Raw genomic sequence first — 18,222 nt, 5'->3', positions numbered from 1 at the left:
AGTTAAAATGTCTTCACAAGCACATCCAGTTCATTCTACGGCACAGCCACCAGCGGCCAAGCTAGTCAAGCCAAAAAAAGATAAAAAAGGAGATAATGTTGGCCCACTAGAACTCAACCCACCTCCAGAGTTTTTTCAAGAGAGGATAGATATCTACGAGGAGTGGAAGGCAAAATACTCTCAATTTGTAGCGAGTCAGTGCAGTTGTGTTGAATGAAAAGCTACTCACACCTTGCAGCGCAACCAAGAGAGCCAATCACCATCACATTCCCAGATGGCAAGCAAGTTGAGGGTACTGCATGGGAGACTACCCCTCTTCAACTCGCTAGAGACATTTCGTCTTCTCTTGCTGATCGAGTTATTATTGCGAAAATAAACAACCAACAGCTCTGGGACCTTAACCGTCCGCTTGAAGCTTCTTGCACCCTCGCTCTCCTCGATTTTGATTCTCCCGATAATAACTATGAGGCTCGTCAAGTTTTCTGGCATTCCTCTGCGCATGTGTTAGGCGAGGCATGTGAACGTCGCTACGAGGGCTGCTGCCTCGGTTATGGTCCACCTTTGGAGGAAGGTGGTTTCTTTTATGACATGAGTCTTGCCAATGAACGCACTATCTCTCAGGATGACTACAAACCCATTGAGGATGTGTGCAAGTCTGTGGTCAAAGATAAGCAGGCTTTTGAGCGGCTTGAGCTTCCTAAAGAAGTGTTGCTTGAAATGTTTAAATATAACAAATACAAGCAACATTACATCAATGACAAGGTCCCTGATGGGACTTCTTCTACCGTTTACAAATGCGGACCTCTCATTGACTTATGTCTTGGGCCTCATGTACCGCATACTGGCCGTATCAAGGCTTTGGCTGTTACAAAGGTTAGTTTTGCACATAAACTTGAGGATATACTAACTTTATCCAGAATTCTTCCTCGTATTTCCTTGGTGACGCTAAGAACGATACTTTTCAACGAGTGTACGGCATGTCATTCCCCGATAACACTCAGATGAAAGAATACAAAAAATATCTTGAAGAAGCTGCCAAACGTGATCACCGAAAGATTGGAAAGGACCAAGAGTTGTTTGTATTCAATGACCTTTCACCCGGAAGTGCATTCTTCTTGCCCATGGGTATGCGAATCTATAACACGCTCGTGACATTTATCAAAACAGAGTACTTCAAAAGAGGCTTCTCTGAAGTTGGTTCACCCAATATTTTCAACTCGAAACTATGGCAAACATCTGGCCATTGGCAAAATTATGCCGAAGATATGTTCCAGCTGAAAGTAGACGAAGATCAGTTTGCAATCAAACCTATGAACTGTCCGGGTCACTGTATTATCTTCGATTCAAGAGAGAGAAGCTACAAAGAGCTGCCTCTGCGATTTGCGGAATTTGGGATATTGCATAGGAATGAAGCGAGTGGGGCTCTTTCAGGCTTGACGCGAGTGAGAAGGTTTGTCCAAGATGATGCTCACATCTTTTGTACTCCAGACCAAGTCGAAGCCGAACTATACAGTGCATTCGAATTCCTCGATGCCGTTTACAAGCCTTTTGGCTTTACCTATAGGGTTGGTCTATCCACGCGGAATCCCAAGAAATGGATGGGCGATCTTGCCCTGTGGGACAAAGCTGAATCGACACTAAGGGAGGTATTAGAGAAGAAAGTTCCAGGTACCTGGCACACCAATGAGGAGGATGCCGCATTCTATGGACCCAAGCTTGATTTTCAACTGACAGATGCCCTTAAAAGAAATTGGCAATGTGGGACTATCCAGGTGAGTTACTCCATTACATAAAAGTACAAGTTTAATGAAGATTTAGCTCGATTTCAATCTTCCCGAGCGATTCAACCTCAAATACCATTCGTTTGAACAGAATCCTGATGGTACACAATTCTCTCGCCCTGTCATGATTCATCGAGCCATTCTCGGTTCGCTTGAACGTTTTATCGCCATTATCACCGAATCTACAGGTGGCAAATGGCCACTTTGGCTCTCTCCTCGTCAGGTTGTTGTTATACCTGTCGCCAAACCATTCATTAAATATGCCCAAAATGTTGCCGATAGATTCAAAGATGCAGGCTTGTTTGCAGAAGTAGATTTAACAGACAACACATTAAACAAGAAGATTAGGAATGCTCAGACTGCCCAGTGGAACTTCATTATGGGTTTGTTTTCTTCTCCTTTTTTCCATTCTTAACTCATGCAATAGAGCGTTGCTAATTTGACTTGGTTTGGTAACGTAGTGGTTGGTCAAGACGAACTTGACGCGCAAGCTGTCAACATTCGAAACCGCGACGACGAGGTTCAAGGTCGAGAAGAGACTGTCAATCTTGACGTTGCTGTAGAAAAGATCCTTAGGCTCAAAGACAACAAGGCGGCTATCAGCAAACTGGATTAGACTAAAATGGTACTTGGATGTATTTTATGGGTAGATGGTTAATGGCTTCTCTAGTGGGCGGGTCATCTGATTCGACGGAGAAGCTGTACATATGCAAGAGAGGCAACACCTTAAACCGATATGCGATGTTTAGTTTACCAGCTTCCCGTTCCCCTGTATCAAGCTTGTCACTTCATATTTTTGTCAAACAAAACAAAACCTTCATATATATACTCCTGCAATGTGCTCTCGCATAGATGGTATCTGATATTTGTGAATTTTGACTGTGGCAATTATTCATAAACCTCAATGTTTCCTCCTACCGCTCCATTGCTGGTACACCCTCGCTCTTTCACTCATTTCGTCCATAAGCAGCAATCGAAGTGGCTAAAGTGCCCCAAGGTAGTCATTAATGTCATTGTTGTTTACTACTAGCTCAGGTTTCAGTGTACATTTCATCAGAATTGTAATTGCAGTTTTACGTCAAATCAAAGTAGTATGTAAGGCTTCGACAGAACGTAGAAATTGGGTAAATGGATTAGGACTGAGATTGCGTTGGAGAGGTGTGGATGCTTTTACTGTCTTCAAGAGCGAGCTGAGGAGATGCCCATGATTCACATGTCAAAGCTTGCTGGCTCAATCGATAGTATATAGAAGGCTGAGCAGAGAAAGAAGGGTTAGTAGCCTCGTCTCTTGAGGCTCATCAAATGTCGGTCATATCGCCAACCATGCTCTTGAGATAATAGCTCTACCAACAAAGCGGCCATGATATCCAAGAGACAAAGTGGGTTCATCTCAAATGCCCCTATTTTGTTTGCAAACATAATCTTGTTAGCATTCTTGCGTTTAACTCTTAATTTCTGGGCATTGAGGATGTTCAAACTGTATCTGTTCATTTTTCCCGCTAATCATGACTCGGCCCTTGGCACAGCTTCTGAAGCATACCTTGAATTCATAACAAGGTATTAACCTGATTCTTAATGTAGAAAAGTTCAAAAAGCTCATCTTCCTTCACAGGTAAACCTGTTTTTATCCTTTTTCTTTCTCGTTGTGATATTATGCAACCACGAGATCCCAAACAGTTTTGATCATTTTTTCCGCTCTACCCTCTGCATGGTTATCATTCATGGTATTGTTGAGGGAGGAAAGAATTGTTGAGTTGATTGGTTCTGAAAGAGCGATGAGGTGACGTTGATACTGATCAACCCACCAATGAATCAGCTATTGGATTGAGAAACAAAAATATCACCCACTCTTCTGATAAATTCCCGGTACCACCCCCATTTAGCTCTGACATTCCATAAAGCCTCCTCGCCATTGTCCAACAAGGTCAAAACAGCTTTGAGTCCTTCGCTGGAGGCACCAGTCGTGTTGTCTTCTTTTTCCGAAGCCATCCATGGTAAGAGTGATAGAACAAAATTCTTGAACGTAGAGAGAAGGACCTTTTCGAGACGGGTGGTATTAATATCGAGGGATGTCTGGGCGTCGCGGGCTTCTTTAGAGGATTCTGGTCGAGAATCTACAGCTCAATTAGGTCATCAATCTTTGATTACAAAATCAGCACTTACCTTCAACTATGTCATCTCCATCGCTCACATCCTCGCCCTTTTCAAATCTTTCGGCCGCCCTCCTAGCTCTTACAGCTTCATCTTCCCTCTCAATTGCCTTGAGCCTCCTTTGAAGCGCCTTAACCCTCCCCACATGTTTTTCCAGACACATCAGCAACACTTCCCATTTATCACCATCTGTCCATCCATTACTACCTTCTTCTCCTTCACTAACGCTCTCGTCTTCCACAAACACCCACTCGACAACGTCAATACCTTCCAGAATACCATATTGAAGATATTTGTCGAGAGTAATCAAGCGCATCTCGCTTGATCGGCGCCAGTATGATTTCACAGCTTCCAATAAAAGGCGACGAGATTCATAATCAGGTGTAAGAAATCGAAGAACTTCACTGTACCGTTCGGTGGCGTTCAAAAAGTGAGAAAATGAGCGCGAACCGAGGTGCAGAATAGTCTCAAAAGCCATTGATCGTATATTTGGATAAAGAGGTTCTGCAGGGCTTGATGAAGCGTTGGGCATCTCGATTATATATCTGATAACATCAGCACCAGGTGATTTTTGGCGAATTTGAGAGAGGAGATTGGTAGCTTCAGTATGGAGGGGGTGGTCTTCCTTTTCGTATGCCCAATATGGATCAGGTGGCTGAGAAGATATGACCCTTGTGCCCTCGACGGCCATGGCCTCGGGCAAAGTCTCTACAATCCTATCCCAATAAGATAGTCGCACTTCAAGCTCAACAACTCTACGCATAAACGCTCGACGAGGGTGAGAACCAGGGAGTTCAAGTTCTGGAATCCACTCTTTCCACATCCATTGGAAACCGAAGTTACTAAGGTGGACAGAAAACCATTCAGATAGTCTCCTGACGATCTCAACATCCAGTCCATCGCTGCCCAGCATGGAGAATATTTTCCGCATTGAACGACCCACGGGAGGAGCGACAGTGTTAGGGCTAACCTTACAGAGCTCTGTTATAACTGAACCATAATAGATGAGCTTACAATGAGCTTTAGGGAAAGTAAGTAACGCATTGAGTAGAGTGGACACGACAAGCGACTCAAGAGACCAGGATGATGAGGGGGGTGAGGCATCAGCCGGTTGAGAAGAAGGTTTGAAGGTATCTCGGGGGACATATTTTCGTAAATCCAGTAGGATGCGGGCGGCTTCTTTCCGATTGACTTCATATATATTGACAATGTCCAAGACAAGGCTACGAAGATACCAGCCTTCGAGCGTGCTTGGGGGCGGGACAATCTTTAATTGGGAACACACCTCAGCTAGGCAAAGAAAAAATATGGAAAAGACTTACGTCATCAGCAAATAACTTCAGAGTTCCCATTTGACCTTCTCCAGAATTGACTTCATCCATGTCGGATTCATAAAATTCAGGCGGCATCATGGCTTCTTGCAACTCATAAGGAACAGGGACGGTACTGCTAGGACTAGGAACAATCTCCGGGAAATAGGAGGGCAGAATAGAAGGAGCGTTCCAGTTGGAAGCTTGGAAAGCGTGGAGAGCAGCAAGAAGGTTGTCAGGATTCTATTGTTTTGGATGAGACGCTTTTTCAATGTCAAATAAGAAACTTACATCGAGATAGGGCTCCTGTTCTTGTCCATTCGGTAATATTGGAGCAAAGGGGTTTTGAAGAGCCTTCGACTCACTTCGTCGGCCAATAATGTAGACCTCAATCTTGCTCATAAGGCCTTCTAATCTACTCACATCTAATTCCGCCAATGAGCTTCCAGACTAAGAAAAATCAGTATAACTGACAGGGGCTCTAGACAACATACACGAATCAAGCCCTCTCCCACTGCCCTAACTGCTCTTTCGGCTCTATCGCCACCGCCTCCAACTTCATCAATGACGTTGAGTAACGTTTCATAAACATTGAGCAAAGAAGTACTTGTAGCAAGTCTGACAGTAACAAGGTGAGAAAAGAACTGCAACTATACGCGGTGTAAGCAACCTTCAATCTTTTTCCGCTTCAATGTGTACTTGCGCATAATCGGACATTTTGCCATTCCCGTCCCTCTACCCAACCTCGGAAAGCCCGATTAAGGTCATCCAATACTTCCTTGCCATGTAAAGGGTCATCCACAGCCTGTGGCTTGTCATCTTTCTCCTTTCCATCATCGTCTTCCTTTTTTTCATCTGACAGTTCCGGTCGCTTCTCAGAATCCTCTTGTTTGGGAGGTTCAGAGCTTTTAGAGAGAGCCATTAAGAGTCCTACGTAAAAACCGTGCTTTTGAGGCTGTTGAGTGACACTGATGCGAAAACCTTCGAGGATACCTAGGGTACCTTCACGCCAGCCCCGCTTCAAAACTTTTGCTAATCTTGGAGGGTCTTCAATTGGGTCAAAGTCCTACTTGCTCGTCATCTCACATAATGTTGATACTCAACAACATTAACTGACCTCGTCGTCTCCAAGTTTGATAACCATCTTTCGCAGACGATTGTCGGAGGTCTCAGCTACAGAAGGTCTACCACCTCCACCACGTCCGCGAGTACCTCCACGACCTTCTTGTCCCAATTAGCTTTGGATCAGAGCTTGGATGTGACAGATAACATACCCCGCCCTCTATCCCGTCCTCTCCCACCATAACCTGCTCCGGCTCCATAGCCGCCAGCTTGACCTCCATATCGACCTGTATATCCTCCCGTACCCATCGGAAGTCCCAAATAGTCAGGAATTTGACCGTATCCGCTCATATTAATTAAGAGATTTTGATTTTGCCGTTGTAATGTTTTTAAATATTTGCTTAATCTTTGTTCTTTTTCAATAAACGGAATCAAATTGACATCCCGTCCACGTGTATCTCTCGTGGCTTATCTCGGCTAATTGCTATCTCTTATTTAGGCAGAACTCATTTCCTACAAAAGTGAGTTCCAATTCGCAACTCCAACTATCTTTTGCTTTTATTTTCCAGAATTAATAAGAAATGTCCTCAGGAAGACTCAGACTGGAAAACAAAGTAAGTGAGAAAGTAGAATATGTTGTTTTTCTGACTATATTTTTAGGTAGCTGTTATCACCGGAGCTGGTTCGTAAGTGACTGAACTTGTATCTGCTTTGACACTCGTAGTGGTATTGGGCTGGAGACTGCTCTCCAATTTGCTTCTGAGGGCGCTTCTCTCGTGATTTCAGATATCAATCTGCCCAATGTCGAGGCTGTCGCTCAACTTATCAACAAGAATTTCCCCAACAACAAGGCTGTAGCTATCAAGTGCGATGTTTCTCAAGAAGCTGAGGTCAAGACCATGATTGACAAAGCGGTTGAAACGTTTGGGCGGTTGGATGTATTAGTGAGTATACACGTGGTTTCTCTTGACTTGTGTCGTTAGTGTGCCTTTGTGTGAATGAGATCAGCTGATCCTAAAGCACTTGGTAGTTCAACAATGCTGGTATCATGCACCCAGCTGACGACAACGCCATCACTACTGAGGAAAAGATATGGGACCTCACTCAGGCTATCAATGTCAAAGGCGTTTGGTTTGGATGCAAATATGGGATCCAAGCCATGAGGAATGTACGCACCTTGGCCACATATGCTGATGAGAGCTAAAGATGAAACCATGTAGAACAAGGCCGAGCCCACTAAGGGTCTGAATGTCGGCGGTTCCATCATCAATGTTGCTTCATTTGTCTCTATCATGGGCGCTGCTACACCTCAACTTGCTTGTATGTCTATGTTGACTCTGTCTTTGCATTTACTCATTCAATACTCAATAGACACCGCTTCCAAGGGTGCTGTTCTTGCTATGACTCGCGAACTCGCCATGGTTCATGCGCGCGAAGGCATACGGCTTAACTCTCTCTGTCCTGGGCCCATTAAAACTCCTTTGCTGATGGACTTTTTGAATACTCCTGAAAAGTTGAACAGGAGGATGATTCATTTGCCCATGGGTCGATTTGGCGAGGCTGTTGAGCAGGCCAAGGCTGTGGTGTTTTGTGAGTATTGCACAATCCTGGAGAACAAAACTAATATGAGTAGTGGCAAGCGACGATTCTTCCTACATCAATGGTACCGACTTCATGGTTGACGGCGGCCTTCACAAATGCTATGTCGTATGTCTATTGCCGCCTTTGTTCAACTATGACAATACTGATATGGATTAGACTCCTGAGGGCAAGCCAGCCGGAGAGGGCCCCTCTGGTCTTCTTGCTACTCTTTCCAAAGCCTGATAATATATGATGGCTTCAATTGAATTTCTCAAACAGTCCTGAGCGAAAATGGCAAATAGTTGTAGATGATTCCACTCGTAATTTGTGACCAAAGTTGATAACCGCTATTCCAACAAATGAGACGTTGCATCATGCTAGCGAGATGTTAATGTAATGCGTTGTGTAAGAATACAGAATACCTAGTTGCCCAAAATCCACTTTCAACTAAATCTCGCCAATGCGCCGGTCTCCTTGACAGTTTCTCCTCTGTCAATTTTTCTCTTGGCCTCTTCTGCTTTTCTCTGAGCTGCTACTTTTGCCTTCATTTGAAGCTACAAGTATATCAATTACTGTGCGATACCCTAATGAAAGTGTTCGTAAACTTTACTCACCAAAGAGTTGTCCACAATATTCTTCTTAGCTTTCTTTCTAAGAAATCGTTTCGTACTACCGCCCTTGCCCTTCATCTTTCGCTTTTCCTTCTTCTCTCTTATTGCCATCTCGCCTTCATTCGAGTCCGCTCCTTCGTTCCCAATATCATCTTCCAAAATATTCTGCTCATCTTTGAGCTCATCAGCTTTCCCACTAAGTCGTAACCTCTCAAGCCTTCCGAGCTGTCTAAAGCTTCTTCCTTGTCGCTCTTCATAAGTGTCTCCTCCACGAGCTTCATCAATTTTGCCGAGAAAGTTTGTATCCATCGTGATAAGCTCAGGCCGTATTTTTTCTAGCACACCTCGAACTTCACGCTCACGTCGTCGCGTGTGTGTTTCGAAAACGTCCGCTTCGGCAGAGTCAAAGTTGGGCTCGCCCGCACCAGGTACAATAAGGGATGAGATACCACGTTGGTGTCCAACACACAACAGGTCATCGAAAGGACAAAACTTGGTGGATGATGCGGTAAGGCTCGGGAGAGCAAGGGTGAGGTAGGGTGTAGGTGGTCGATTGGCATTTTTCTGCAGGTCTTGATACACTGTAACACCGCTTTTGCCTCCCACGCCTAGCATGCCCATTCCAGAATAGCAAAGGGTGGTTATTTGATTTCTAGTTTTCCATTCTCTGACTTCTTTACCCCACATTCTTGCATCCCATATCTTGACAACACCATCCATACCACTCGTAGCCATGTACCGTCCCGCACTACCTTCGCTTGGATCTATGGCTATTCCGTTCACTGGTCCTCGATGAGCTAAAAGCTTGACATGTGGTGTAGTCATGTTGGGCGACCAGAGGGTCATGGTACCGTTGGCATGGCCCAAATGAATAATGGCCGAATGAGGGTTTTGAGCCATGCTATGTGGAGAGCCAAGATGTGTTGGGATTTGAGTGAGCATAACGCCGGTCGATGTATCGTGATACTTGAGGTGGCCAGCATTTCCCTACCACTTGCTGTCAAGAAAAGTCTACAATACAATCAAAGCGACGTACTACTGTAGCAAGGAGATAATGATAAGGTAAGAATTCCATAAAAGAAGGGTCAATGTGCTGCTTCATTTTACTTTCCATCTCTGTCAGTTTGGGCCTATGTGCGATGAAAAGACATACTGCAGTTCAACGCCATTCTTGTCGTATATGTAAACATATTTCTTCTGGGCAACAGCATAGTACGACTCTGAGTGTAAGAATTTGATATCCCTAACTGTTTCTTTAAGGTGTATTTCCGAATGCAGTTTCCCTGCTTGCCAGTCAAAGGTCGCAATATGACCTCTTGATGAAGCTATGGCGAGGTGTCTGTACAAGCCCACTAAGCCTTCACCATATCTAATAAGTGACACGCACCTTCCATTCCTTGTGTAATCCACCTTGTAACTCCCAAAATCTTCCATTTTCAGATCAAACTTCTTGCCTCGCACAGAGACCGCTACTTCTTGTATAATTTGATCCTGCTTGACTCTCCACGTCTTCTCACCAAGCTCTTCATTCACCTCTATTCCACCCTTCTCGCCAGATACAGCCTTGTTTAGCCATTCGTTGACCTCATCTCTCTCCACCTGAGCTAGCTTGTTGCCTACATCCTGACGAGCAAGTTTGGCACGAAGCTTTTTGTCACTTATCCTCCCCAAAGACGGAACTGGTTTTATTGAAGCCGACGCAGATCCATTTGCTAGATTTGAATGGTGAAAAGAGGATGGCAAACGAGTTGAAGGTAGAATGGATTGGGTGGAAGGATCGATATCGTCTTTACCTGCCCTCCTCTTGACAGTCTTGTGTGATGTGGGATGAGGATTGCGGTGGTGAGTCTTTCCTTTTTGCCCTTTTTTTGACTGCAGAGGACCAGCAGCCGCAATGAGAGCGTCCATAGTTGATCTTTTTCTATTATTGAATATGAATCATTTTCAAAACAATAAAATATAAAAAGTGAAACATAAAGTCACGTGACTTTTATTCATTCTCTTTTCTTCTGCATTTTATTTTTATAGAATGGATATGTAGGCTTGAGTGCCTCACTGTAATTACAATCGGTATTACTTAAGGAATACGTAATTACTATTGTCACTTATACAGCAAAACTAGCACTTGTTTACTGCATAGACAAAAAAGTATGGATGAGAAATCTATCTATCATTCAACCTTATCCATCCATGTCCCCTCTCTTAATCCCTCGGGGTTCCAGAGTGTGGCGATGTGGAGGGCTTGCACTTACAGGATACAAGATAAATAAAATTCACATCTTTCCATGCATACCACTTCTCGTCTACTTGCCCTTTCTATTGTCCTCGTAGTTGTGTCAGTAGAAGATGTATTTGAATTGATAGGCCTGTGATAGAAAGAAAAAAATTGATAGGCAAATGGCCAACTCGCCCGAATAGCCCCACTGACGGCTGTTTAGCAAAAAAGTGATGACCGAAAGTGTCCCGATCTATGTACGCTCACTTTCCCGAACAACACTTTCGACATAACGAATATGCAAAAGCCCAAGAAGTTGACATGGAGACACGGTTTGAACTATCTATAATTACAAACTGTATATTCGCAGTATCAATGGTCCTATGATTGTTGCAAAAAGCAATGTATAATTTCCCTCATCTATACTGTAAGAATGTTAATCTAGAAATGACCTCTACGACAATATTATTACAAAAGTAGAGACGACCCAATTGAAGAAGTAGCTTGTCCGTTTGTTCCATTGTTTTGATTTGGGGAGAGTGAGTCCTTCTTTTTCAGCAATCTCTCATAGTGCATCTAGAACCGAATGTTAGCTGCTTCTTCCAACGACAGGATCGACAAAATGGCATATACTGACACCACAAGAATCACAAAGGCTATCTGGTCCATCAGGTCCTCGTCTCCATGTAGTCGTTACTGAACTTCCACATCCATGACACCTTCCTAACCAAGTCATACTTCTTGGAGAAAGCATATTAGGATCTTGCTGCTCGTTCAGTCTCTGGACAGGATCTTGATGACGTTGCGTAGGCGCCGCTGAAGGTTGATAGGCATAAGTAGGTTTGCTAGCTTCTGTAACAGCTGTGAAGTTACCAAGATCAAGAGAGTTGTAAGTTTCCCTTGAAGACAAAGGAACTTGCGCCCAGTTTGAAGACACGGTATCCGCATTAGTCGGAGCAGGACCGTGTGATCTATCTTTCTGTCCAATGACTTTGACATTCGCATTAGCAGCCTGAGCTTTAGCAATCAAAGCATCTCGCCTTTTTCTGATAATCTCCATTTCTTTCTCAGCAGAAGTCATTTCTACTAAACTCTTGGTTGGTATTGGAGGCGGTGACCTTTTTACAAAATTTTGCTTGCTGAGCGCAGACGGCGAATTAGGATATGTGAATTTGAATTCAGGCGCCAGTTGTGAATGAATATGCGGAGCAAGAGTGAAGAGGATGGTGTGTATAATTGTAGATAGACGAGCGAAACGAGTTGTGAGGTATGGGGACGGCTGTTCAGGTTCAGATTGCCCGGGTTGAGAGGCTAAAAATGAGTCGGCAAAGCGGCTTGTGTTATCACTGTGTACTCACCAAATGGCTTGATAAGCTGTATAAGCTCTGTCAGATGTGTATGCAGCTGCCGCATATTCAGCATCATCCACATCGTACAGTCAACTGACGCAACTCACCTGAGCAACCTTGCTAGCTACATTTAAAGTACTAGACGTCTCTTCCAACTTCACATTCTCACCTGAGCTGTCATCCATCCTTGACCTTTTTCTGCTCCTTTCAGTACCCAAATCGTAATCTTTTACATCCGAAGAGGTAGGAGCATCCTGAAAATAAGACGGGAAGCTATAGTTTGACGCTTCGTAAACGTTGTTGCTGCCATTGTTACCTGTCCAAGGCAAAGACATAATTCTTGTGTTGGGATCGTTTGGCCTCCGACTATCCAGTTGCCGCACATTCGGAAGATTGGATCCTCCCTGTTCTGATTGATACTGATAAAAGTTCCATGAATCTGAGTGCCGAGGTGTCACGAAATCTTCCATGTTTTTGACTCCCTGTTGTCGCTCCTGCTGACCAACTTGTTTCTCGCCATCCGATAAGCCTCGATTTGAAAGTGGTCTGGTTCTGTCCTCCACATTGTAGCTATTCATATCTGATGACGGTGGATGAACACCCATTTGAGGCTGGTTGGTCAAAATGGGAGAGTATGTATATGGATAGTTGTTTGGTAAACCCATATCAGAGCCATAAGCTATTTGCCCTTGCCTTCGTTGCTGCCGTGGAGACTGAGTGATTGGAGGCCGTAGTTGCCCATGTTCCGGCGACTCTGGGCTGGGTTGAGAGTAAGTGGATGAGCTGGGGTAATTTGTCAGTGGGTAGGACCACATCGTTTTGTGCTATGCAATACGATGTCTTGAATCCAGTTTGTTTGGAAGCAAACTTATACCCAGCCCCAGAATAGTTCCACTTGTTGTTAAATAATGAACGGAGAAAGGAAAGAAAAGTAATCATTAATGTTGATGAAAATTAAATTATAGATATTGATGATTAAAAGGATAAAAGCTTGTTGATGTTTTCAGATTGGACCACTTTTTTATATTTCATTTATAAATAGTATTCTTATTTGATTCTCCAAATACTCAACAATGCACAAAGCAGCTTGGAGAGTAGGTAGAGCGAGGTGTGGGTGTCCATTAGGTGGGTCTGTACTGTCTACCACCTAATTATGACTGCATGAGCTCATTGTTGCCCACTTGCTGTTGTAGCTCGATCGTCCTCTACAAAGACTGTTGTACAGGATGACTTGTCTTTATCAAGCTTACCAAAACCTCGCCTGGACTATCAAAAATTACTTGCCATTGAATCTGCAACAGAACTGAATGCAAAGCAACGAGCATATCCACTTCCATCTCAACTTCTTCTCAATCTATCAGCCCTGAGAGAAACCCAGCGAGACCTCTTGCACAAGTTGAATGGAATGAGGGCCCGTCAAAGACTCATTGGAGCTACAATAAAGGTGCTAAAAGGTTCAGATGTTGAGGAGGCGAAAACGCAAGCCAAAGAGCTGAAATCATTGATCAAAGAGTACGAAAGCAGTCTCTCCAACGTAGAGCACCAGTTATTGAACCTCGCCCTGGTTTTGCCAAACTATTCTCATGCGGAAACGCCTATTGGACCTGAAGAAAATGCTCGCACTATCGATGTGTTTGGCCCAGAAGCTATGCCTGCTGATCCTCTCCGAGATCATGTTGCGTTTGCGCAATATTTTTCTCTTCTCGATCCTTCAGCTTCTGCCATAGCGACAGGTTCGTCTTGGCCATACCTGCGCGGGATACTAGCTTTGCTAGAGCAATCTCTTATCAACTACGCACTAAGTATCGCCATTGAGCATGGTTTCAACCCCGTTATTCCCCCCTGATGTGATCAAAACTGATATCGCCTGGCGATGCGGGTTTCATCCTCGTGATTCCGCCCATAACTCCTCTTCCCAAACATACCATCTTCAATCTGCCTCTCAATCACTATGTCTAGCTGGCACATCCGAAATACCTCTGGCAGCCATGCTGGCCAATTCATTGATACCAGCTGAAGATCTTCCTCACAAAGTTGTGGGTGTGGGTCATGCTTTTCGGGCAGAGGCAGGTGCCCGCGGAGCAGACACGAGAGGTCTATATAGAGTACATCAGTTCACAAAGGTAGAGCTATTTGCGGCCTGTGAAGAAATGAAGAGTGATCAAATTTTGGAAGAAATCAAGATGGTTCAATGTAAGATTGCTCAAGGGTTGGGCTTGAGTGTTAGGTAAGTCTTCATTTGCAATCTGTACTATCAATTGCTAACCGATGTTTCTAGAGTACTGGATATGCCAACAGAAGAATTGGGCGCCAGCGCTCATAGAAAATTTGATATGGAAGCTTGGATGCCTGGACGGGGCAAATGGGGAGAGGTATGCATCCTTTGCCCGTCACGAGAAATCTAATCAATGGATAGATTACATCAACATCTAATTGCACAGATTATCAATCTCGCCGTCTTTCTATCACTTATCGTCCTCAATATCTGTCGCCCGTCCTCTCGGAACAAGCTTCATCAGGACCTTTACCTTTTGTCCATACGCTCAACGGCACCGCGGCAGCTATACCCCGACTTCTTGTTGCCCTTCTAGAGAATGGATTGGTTTATGAGAAGAATGAAAAAGGGAACGTTATGTATACCGGATTGAACTTGCCACAGGTATTGCGAAAGTACTATGTTGGAGGAAATGAATTTGGTACCAAAACGCGGAAAGGACAAATTCAATGGGTTTAGGATGTCAAGAAAGATAAAGTTGAGAGAGTTTTATATCTGGGGTATAAATAGCTTGCTGTTCTGGGGTACCGTTGATTGAATCCATTGGAGCATTAGAAAAATGATGACTATCAGATGATAGAAAAATTCAAGCATATGTAGTTTTGCATTTTTTACATATAGTATTGCACTAAATTCTTGTAAAACTATAACAACGCTATGATTGCTATATCACCTTGTGCTTTTTTCAGTTGTTTGCTTTGATCTTCTCCATTATGGTACTTTCCATAGCCCTCACGACATCCGGCTTCGTCCATAAACTCGTCATTATGTAAACAACGTTACCTAACGGACGTGAGTGTATCTGGAAGGGGCTGAATGGGACAACGTCTTTGGAGGCAGAAGATGTGACCAAAGGTGGAGAAACGACCACTTGCCTGAGGGATGTAAGAAGTTGAAGTCCTGCATGAGAAGCGTAATCTATAACAGTATTGAGTAAAATCACAAGCCCATCTGATAAATAAGACGTACCGCTTTCGCTATCTTCAAGTTCAAGAGCTAAAACAGTCCCCATGGCCATCGCTCCTTTGACTCCTTCAATTTTACTGACCTCCTTTATAAACTCCTTCTTCCAAAAACTCCATCGGCCTTGCCCGCCTTGCTCAACACCCCAAAGATTCTTTTCATTCTGCCATCCGTCTTGTTTTTCGAATGATTCTATAAGCTGCATAGCTTTCAGAGCTACAGAGCATCCGATGGGGTGAGCAGTATAGGAATGGCCATGCAAAAGGGCATCAATTTTGTACGGAGAAAGAAAAGCGTCAAATATGGAAGAGGAGGCGAGAGTGGTGGACATAGGTAAGAGCCCACCTGTCAGGATTTTGGCGTATGCAGCAATATCAGGTGTGTGACCAAGGACGGTAGCAGCAGAGTTGTAGCCAAAACGATGAAGGCCAGAGAATACTGTTCACCATCAGCTTTTGCAAGTACCGATTATGGAAAATAGGTTTCACCTTCATCATATAACACTGGCAAACCCTTCCATTCGCCTCCCTGTCTGTGCTTTAACCCATCCAGTTCCTCTTCATACGATTGTCCCTTCCATCTGTCTCCACCAAATAAGTCACCACTAGACCTGATCACTTCAACCATACAAGCTTGAAAAAGAGGGTCCACGAAGACCATGCCGCCCGCACCAAGACATGTTGGTTCCATGATTAAAGCCCCAAACTTTCTACCATCTTTTGTTAGATTTTCGAGGGTTGAACGGATATGAGCGCGATAATAATGAGCGAGAGGTGAACGTGAACGAGCAGAAATGTCATAAATGTCTTCGAAGGAATCAAAAGTGAGGGCCCAACCATCTGAGGTAAGCCTATTTGACGAGGAAAGGGAAGAAGGCAAAGGAGACCAAGGATCAGGACCGGTGCTGAGAATGGTCGGCAATCCATCGATGAATTGAACCATTGCAGGCGAGAACCAGTGACCTCGACCTTTATACCAATCCACAGCCTTATTGAATGTAGAAGCTTGCGTAGCATCCATAGAACCAATCTGTACTCTATTAACGGCAGCCATACAGAGAAAGCACTTACTGTATCACCATGATATCCTCCCCTCAACCCAATCACTCCTACATCTCCACCCATCTCTCCATCCCAGCCATATCGCCTCCCAGCAGCCCTTAAAGCCATTTTCAAACCCACCTCAATGGCTGTACTTCCGTTGTCAGAATAGAATACACGTGATGACCAGCCTTCTCCAACAGTAGCATTGAGATTTTCTGCAAGCTCCAGAGCGGGAGTATTAGTGCCGCTCGGAAAGAGAACATGGCCGTAGCGTCCAGCAGCAGATGCGGCAGCAAGAGTTAGCTGCTCATTGGCATGGCCATGGGACTGGCTGCAAGGTTTGTTTAGTAGACGTCATGAGAGAATTTCAGAGATTTACGTGAACCAACTTGCAGATCCGTCAAAATATGATTTGAGCAAGTCTTCATTCTCGATGTTACTAGCAGTCGTTTTTCCTTCTGATTTGGCATAATAGGCATCCAAGTTGTCTCCATAGGCTGAGTCAACTACCATGACATCCTCTTTTTTGTTGACCTATCGTATGTCAAATCTTGAGTGAAAACGCGAAATTCAAGAGAACATACCAATTGGTGCTGTGTGAACGGCCACCACACACTTTTTAGTGTCCTTTCTGGCATGTTTTTGAGCTCTTTTATTCTACTCTTGTGTTCCTCTTCCAACCATCGGGCTGCCTCGCCGATGCCGCCTCCTTTGCTCTTTTCAATATCCTCATACCAGTTTTGCAATCGTACATCATCTTCTTCCAATGTACCATACTTTTCTGGTGGTGGTTTAACAGTCCGGAAAAATATCCGTTTCTCTTTGAAATAATCTTCTAAAAATGCATGATTACGATAGTAAGGGTCGTGCAAGCACAATACAGCTGCTAGAGAGTATCCTCTCAAAAGGAGAGACTCATACGCTGATATTGTGGTTGAAATACCACCAAGATGAGGAGAGGCAATGAGAACAGAAGGTAGCCGGAGAGAGCGGAGGAAGGTCGATTGTGTATGAGGAGGATGAAGGGCAGGAGAGTGAACTCCTCCGGCAGTTTCGATGAAAAGACAGCCTTCTTGACCGTTTAGCTCAGATGCACACGAGTGTACATGCCGCTCAATAGCTTGCACAAGCACCTCGTTGCTTTCAGGGAATGGCTAAGATTTGTAAGTCTATGCTGATGTGCGGTAATAGAAGCCTACGAGATCTGGAGCTAGTTTGGCAGCTAAATGAGGCGACATGGGCTCACGGTATTGATAAAGATTTTGCGTTGAAATATATTGAGAGTATGGTCTGGTATTCCTCTGCACATAACTAAATTCATAAATATCAGAACAAGGTATACTTTGAGCGTCTGCAGACCTTTCATCTGATTCTGACTCGGGTCCAGTGCTGACAGGTTTGAGGTAAAATACCCTTTTACTCGGTTTATCTTTATCTTTGGCATATCTTGACGCTGAAGCTCGTAAAAGAGCGGTAGTAAGCAATGTCTTTCCCACATCAGTATTGGCTATACCATTCAGTTACTTCACGCCACCATGTTATGATAAACTCACCTCCAAACACTTGGCAAGTTCTTAATTTGGGGAATAACAATGGCATCTCTACCTGTCCAAATCAATTATGTAGGTCTTTGTCAAAAGCAGATGTATGGGTGATTGAGAAGAAGTAAAATGTTCTCAGAGCCTTTTTATAATCCTCTGCGTTATTCTTTTGTTTTTTTTAGAATTCAAATTTTTTAAAAGATGATTATGTTCAAGTTTAATAGCTTCATTTAACCCCAACAAAATAAATCACCAAAGTGGAGGTCATTTACAAGGCATATATTACGTAATCAATGGACTTTTACGGACAAACATAAAACACGATGTAATGAGTTTTAAT

At 43.9% G+C, this 18,222-nt stretch overlaps 8 protein-coding genes across 8 annotated transcripts; 4 read left to right on the top strand and 4 right to left on the bottom strand.

Moving 5' to 3' along the window:
• Positions 1-7: 7 nt before the first annotated feature.
• Positions 8-2,397, top strand: L203_104235 (threonine-tRNA ligase; the record flags this gene model as incomplete). Its single annotated transcript, XM_066213622.1, has 5 exons — positions 8-194; positions 239-873; positions 918-1,772; positions 1,819-2,164; positions 2,243-2,397. The coding sequence occupies 5 exons, from the start codon at positions 8-10 to the stop codon at positions 2,395-2,397; spliced, it is 2,178 nt and encodes a 725-aa protein (XP_066069719.1).
• A 1,035-nt stretch (positions 2,398-3,432) lies between these two features.
• On the bottom strand, positions 3,433-6,655 carry L203_104234 (uncharacterized protein; the record flags this gene model as incomplete). Its single annotated transcript, XM_066213621.1, has 9 exons — positions 3,433-3,573; positions 3,630-3,895; positions 3,945-5,199; positions 5,255-5,485; positions 5,534-5,692; positions 5,737-5,892; positions 5,946-6,308; positions 6,360-6,463; positions 6,517-6,655. 9 exons carry the CDS (start codon positions 6,653-6,655, stop codon positions 3,433-3,435), a joined length of 2,814 nt encoding a protein of 937 aa, XP_066069718.1.
• A 230-nt stretch (positions 6,656-6,885) lies between these two features.
• On the top strand, positions 6,886-8,128 carry L203_104233 (uncharacterized protein; the record flags this gene model as incomplete). Its single annotated transcript, XM_066213620.1, has 8 exons — positions 6,886-6,918; positions 6,965-6,986; positions 7,091-7,248; positions 7,335-7,472; positions 7,525-7,624; positions 7,676-7,894; positions 7,938-8,011; positions 8,063-8,128. 8 exons carry the CDS (start codon positions 6,886-6,888, stop codon positions 8,126-8,128), a joined length of 810 nt encoding a protein of 269 aa, XP_066069717.1.
• A 200-nt stretch (positions 8,129-8,328) lies between these two features.
• Positions 8,329-10,404, bottom strand: L203_104232 (uncharacterized protein; the record flags this gene model as incomplete). Its single annotated transcript, XM_066213619.1, has 5 exons — positions 8,329-8,439; positions 8,500-9,483; positions 9,533-9,602; positions 9,650-9,835; positions 9,884-10,404. 5 exons carry the CDS (start codon positions 10,402-10,404, stop codon positions 8,329-8,331), a joined length of 1,872 nt encoding a protein of 623 aa, XP_066069716.1.
• Positions 10,405-11,179: 775 nt separating this feature from the next.
• Positions 11,180-12,875, bottom strand: L203_104231 (uncharacterized protein; the record flags this gene model as incomplete). Its single annotated transcript, XM_066213618.1, has 4 exons — positions 11,180-11,287; positions 11,349-12,022; positions 12,070-12,115; positions 12,168-12,875. 4 exons carry the CDS (start codon positions 12,873-12,875, stop codon positions 11,180-11,182), a joined length of 1,536 nt encoding a protein of 511 aa, XP_066069715.1.
• Positions 12,876-13,133: 258 nt separating this feature from the next.
• L203_104230 (uncharacterized protein) lies at positions 13,134-13,906 on the top strand (the record flags this gene model as incomplete). Its single annotated transcript, XM_066213617.1, has 2 exons — positions 13,134-13,185; positions 13,254-13,906. 2 exons carry the CDS (start codon positions 13,134-13,136, stop codon positions 13,904-13,906), a joined length of 705 nt encoding a protein of 234 aa, XP_066069714.1.
• A 142-nt stretch (positions 13,907-14,048) lies between these two features.
• Positions 14,049-14,794, top strand: L203_104229 (uncharacterized protein; the record flags this gene model as incomplete). The annotated part of the gene is made up of 3 exons (XM_066213616.1): positions 14,049-14,287; positions 14,339-14,432; positions 14,477-14,794. The coding sequence occupies 3 exons, from the start codon at positions 14,049-14,051 to the stop codon at positions 14,792-14,794; spliced, it is 651 nt and encodes a 216-aa protein (XP_066069713.1).
• Positions 14,795-15,020: 226 nt separating this feature from the next.
• Positions 15,021-17,940, bottom strand: L203_104228 (dethiobiotin synthase; the record flags this gene model as incomplete). Its single annotated transcript, XM_066213615.1, has 9 exons — positions 15,021-15,253; positions 15,305-15,736; positions 15,787-16,327; positions 16,369-16,672; positions 16,721-16,875; positions 16,926-17,495; positions 17,541-17,652; positions 17,701-17,848; positions 17,895-17,940. 9 exons carry the CDS (start codon positions 17,938-17,940, stop codon positions 15,021-15,023), a joined length of 2,541 nt encoding a protein of 846 aa, XP_066069712.1.
• Positions 17,941-18,222: the final 282 nt, after the last annotated feature.

This window comes from Cryptococcus depauperatus, chromosome 5 (genome assembly GCF_001720195.1).
Source record: "Cryptococcus depauperatus CBS 7841 chromosome 5, complete sequence".
Classification (NCBI taxonomy): domain Eukaryota; kingdom Fungi; phylum Basidiomycota; class Tremellomycetes; order Tremellales; family Cryptococcaceae; genus Cryptococcus; species Cryptococcus depauperatus.
Note: the sequence above shows the minus strand (reverse complement) of the source record. Positions and strands in the feature narration are given on the sequence as shown.